This window comes from Alosa sapidissima, chromosome 15 (assembly GCF_018492685.1).
Source record: "Alosa sapidissima isolate fAloSap1 chromosome 15, fAloSap1.pri, whole genome shotgun sequence".
Classification (NCBI taxonomy): Eukaryota; Metazoa; Chordata; class Actinopteri; order Clupeiformes; family Clupeidae; genus Alosa; species Alosa sapidissima.
In genome coordinates this window covers 33,877,563-33,880,062 of record NC_055971.1, presented here as the reverse complement: position 1 = coordinate 33,880,062, position 2,500 = coordinate 33,877,563, and the positions used below count along the sequence as shown (strand labels likewise).

Below are 2,500 nucleotides of genomic sequence, written 5' to 3'. Positions count from 1 at the left end.
GAGACAGTCATGGGTTTGACCTGTGGTCACGTGAAGGATTCTGGTAGCTTAAGTGCGTGTGTGTGTGTGTGTGTGTGTGTGTGCGCACACATGTGCGCAGGCGTGTGCCATGGGAGGGGTGATTGGGGTGGGTGTTTGTGACTTTCTGTGTGTGTGCGTGTGTGTGTGCGTGTGTGTGTGCGGTGTGTGCGTGTGTGCGTGCGTGTGTGCGTGTGTGCGTGCGTGCGTGCGTGCGTGTGTGTGTGTGTGCGTGTGTGTGTGCATGTGTGTAACTTCTGATTTTATAGTAGAATCACATGACTGGCGTAGTGAGTGAGTGAGAGGCAGGCTAGTGTACGTGGTCCACAGGAGAGAGGGATAGATAGAGAGAGAGAGAGAAAGATGGGATAGAGAGAGAGAGAGAGAGAGAGAGAGAGAGAGAGAAAGATGGGATGGAGCGAGTGAGATAGCAAAGTGGAATAGAGAGGGAGAGAGAAAGGGAGGGATGAGCTAGCGTACGTGGTCAGGTGTAGCGCCCCCCGCTGGCGTGGCAGGGCCACTTTATCACCTCAAACCTGCGTTTCTGTCTGTGAACCGAACGCCATGTCGTCCATTATCCCTCATGGATTATAAAGAAGGAGGTGAGGCTATATGCATTGATTGATTGATTGATTGATTGATTGACAGAAATACCCCCCTAAGAAGGACCTGGTCCGTGCCGTCTCCATACAGACCGGCTACCTCATCCAGAGACAGGGCCCATCATCCTGCACCCTCATATACCTGGCCCAGGTGGATCCCCGAGGTACACTCACACACACTCACACACACTCACACACACACACACACACCCTCATATACTGTACCTGGCCCAGGTGGACCCCCGAGGTACACACATACACACACATCAGAGCTGCCAACTCTCACACACTGAGAGTGAGATTCATTCATGATTGGCTCCATGCGCTCTTACACCAATCAAATGCGTGAGGGTTGGCAGCTCTGTACACACACACACACACACACACACACACACATATATACATACAATAGTCAAGAAGTTGTGGATAAAATGGCTAAACAGGCTAGACATTCCTGTTCCTCAGGTATGCTAAAGGCTAAACAGGCTAGACATTCCTGTGTATGGTAGTACCGCAATGAAGATGAGACCTGTTCCTCAGGTATGTGTAAGTTGTGTGCAGCTGTATTAATTAAAGAACAATGCTGCTAACAGCTAGCACTGCGCTAATGTTAGCACTAGCTCTGTTTCTGTACAATAAGAACACATCTACTGTGGATACACATCTAAAGATGATAACAGCTAGCACTAGCACTGTTCCGGTACATAACAACTAGTCCACAACTGTAATGAAATGTGCTAACCTGTTCAAATTGGTAGTCATGTGACCGCTACTGTCCCTAGAGGTCATCTCAAGGTCATCTCTGTCCCTCCTCCGCAGGGTCTCTCCCCAAGTGGGTTGTTAACAAGTCTTCCCAGTTTTTGGCTCCGAAGGTCAGTCTTCTTCACTTTCATTTCCCTGTTCTCTCGCTTCTGTCTCCCCTTGTTTTTGTCTCTGTCTGTCTGTTTAGTCTTTCATTCATCTCCCCCTCTCTCCTCGTTTCTCTCATTTCGCTCCCTCTCTTTCTCTCTCTCCTCTCTTCTCTCGTTCCTTTCTTCTTTTGCTTCTCTCTTCTCTCCTTTCTTTTCTCGTTTCTCTCTCCTCGTTATGTCTGTTTCTCTCTCCTCCTCGTTATGTCTGTTTCTCTCTCCTCCTCGTTATGTCTGTTTCTCTCTCCTCGTTATGTCTGTTTCTCTCTCTCCTCGTTATGTCTGTTTCTCTCTCTCCTCGTTATGTCTGTTTCTCTCTCTCGTTATGTCTGTTTCTCTCTCCTCGTTATGTCTGTTTCTCTCTCTCCTCGTTATGTCTGTTTCTCTCTCTCGTTATGTCTGTTTCTCTCTCCTCGTTATGTCTGTTTCTCTCTCTCCTCGTTATGTCTGTTTCTCTCTCCTCATTATGTCTGTTTCTCTCTCTCATTATGTCTGCTTCCTCTCTCTCTTTATGTTGTTGCAGGGGACCGCGCCTCTCTTTGTGAGTGTGTGTGTGTGTGTGGGTAACCACTGTTTGCACATGTGTGAGTATGTAAGTGTAAGGTGGATTTAAACCTGTGTGTGTGTGTTCCCAGGCGATGAAGCGCATCCATAAGGCATGTGTGAAGTACGCGGAGTGGAAGCAGCGCCACGCTCCGGCCCATAAGCCCTGGCTGTACCCGGAGCAGAACAGCCTTCCCAGCATGCCCCTCTCCGAGCTCCGCATCCAGCATGCCGACTCGCTGGAGAACATCGACGAGAGCAGCCTCGCTGAGACCAAGGAGGAGCACAGCGACGACGAACCGCATTGAGACAACACACGCGCACACACACACACGCACACACACACACACACACACACACACACACACACGCACACACGCACACACACACGCGCACACACGCACACACACACGCACACACACACACACA

The 2,500-nt window shown here is 49.7% G+C and overlaps 1 protein-coding gene across 1 annotated transcript in view; it reads left to right on the top strand.

Annotated features, from left to right (window-relative positions):
* Window positions 1-2,458, top strand: part of stard10 (StAR-related lipid transfer (START) domain containing 10) — a 24,577-nt gene extending 22,119 nt beyond the window's left edge. The window contains exons 4-6 of the mRNA XM_042062964.1: window positions 667-784; window positions 1,440-1,492; window positions 2,164-2,458. Of these exons, the coding sequence (XP_041918898.1) occupies window positions 667-784; window positions 1,440-1,492; window positions 2,164-2,379 (387 nt within the window). The 3' untranslated portion in view covers window positions 2,380-2,458. The remainder of the gene's footprint in view (window positions 1-666; window positions 785-1,439; window positions 1,493-2,163) is intronic.
* The last annotated feature ends 42 nt before the right edge of the window (window positions 2,459-2,500 follow it).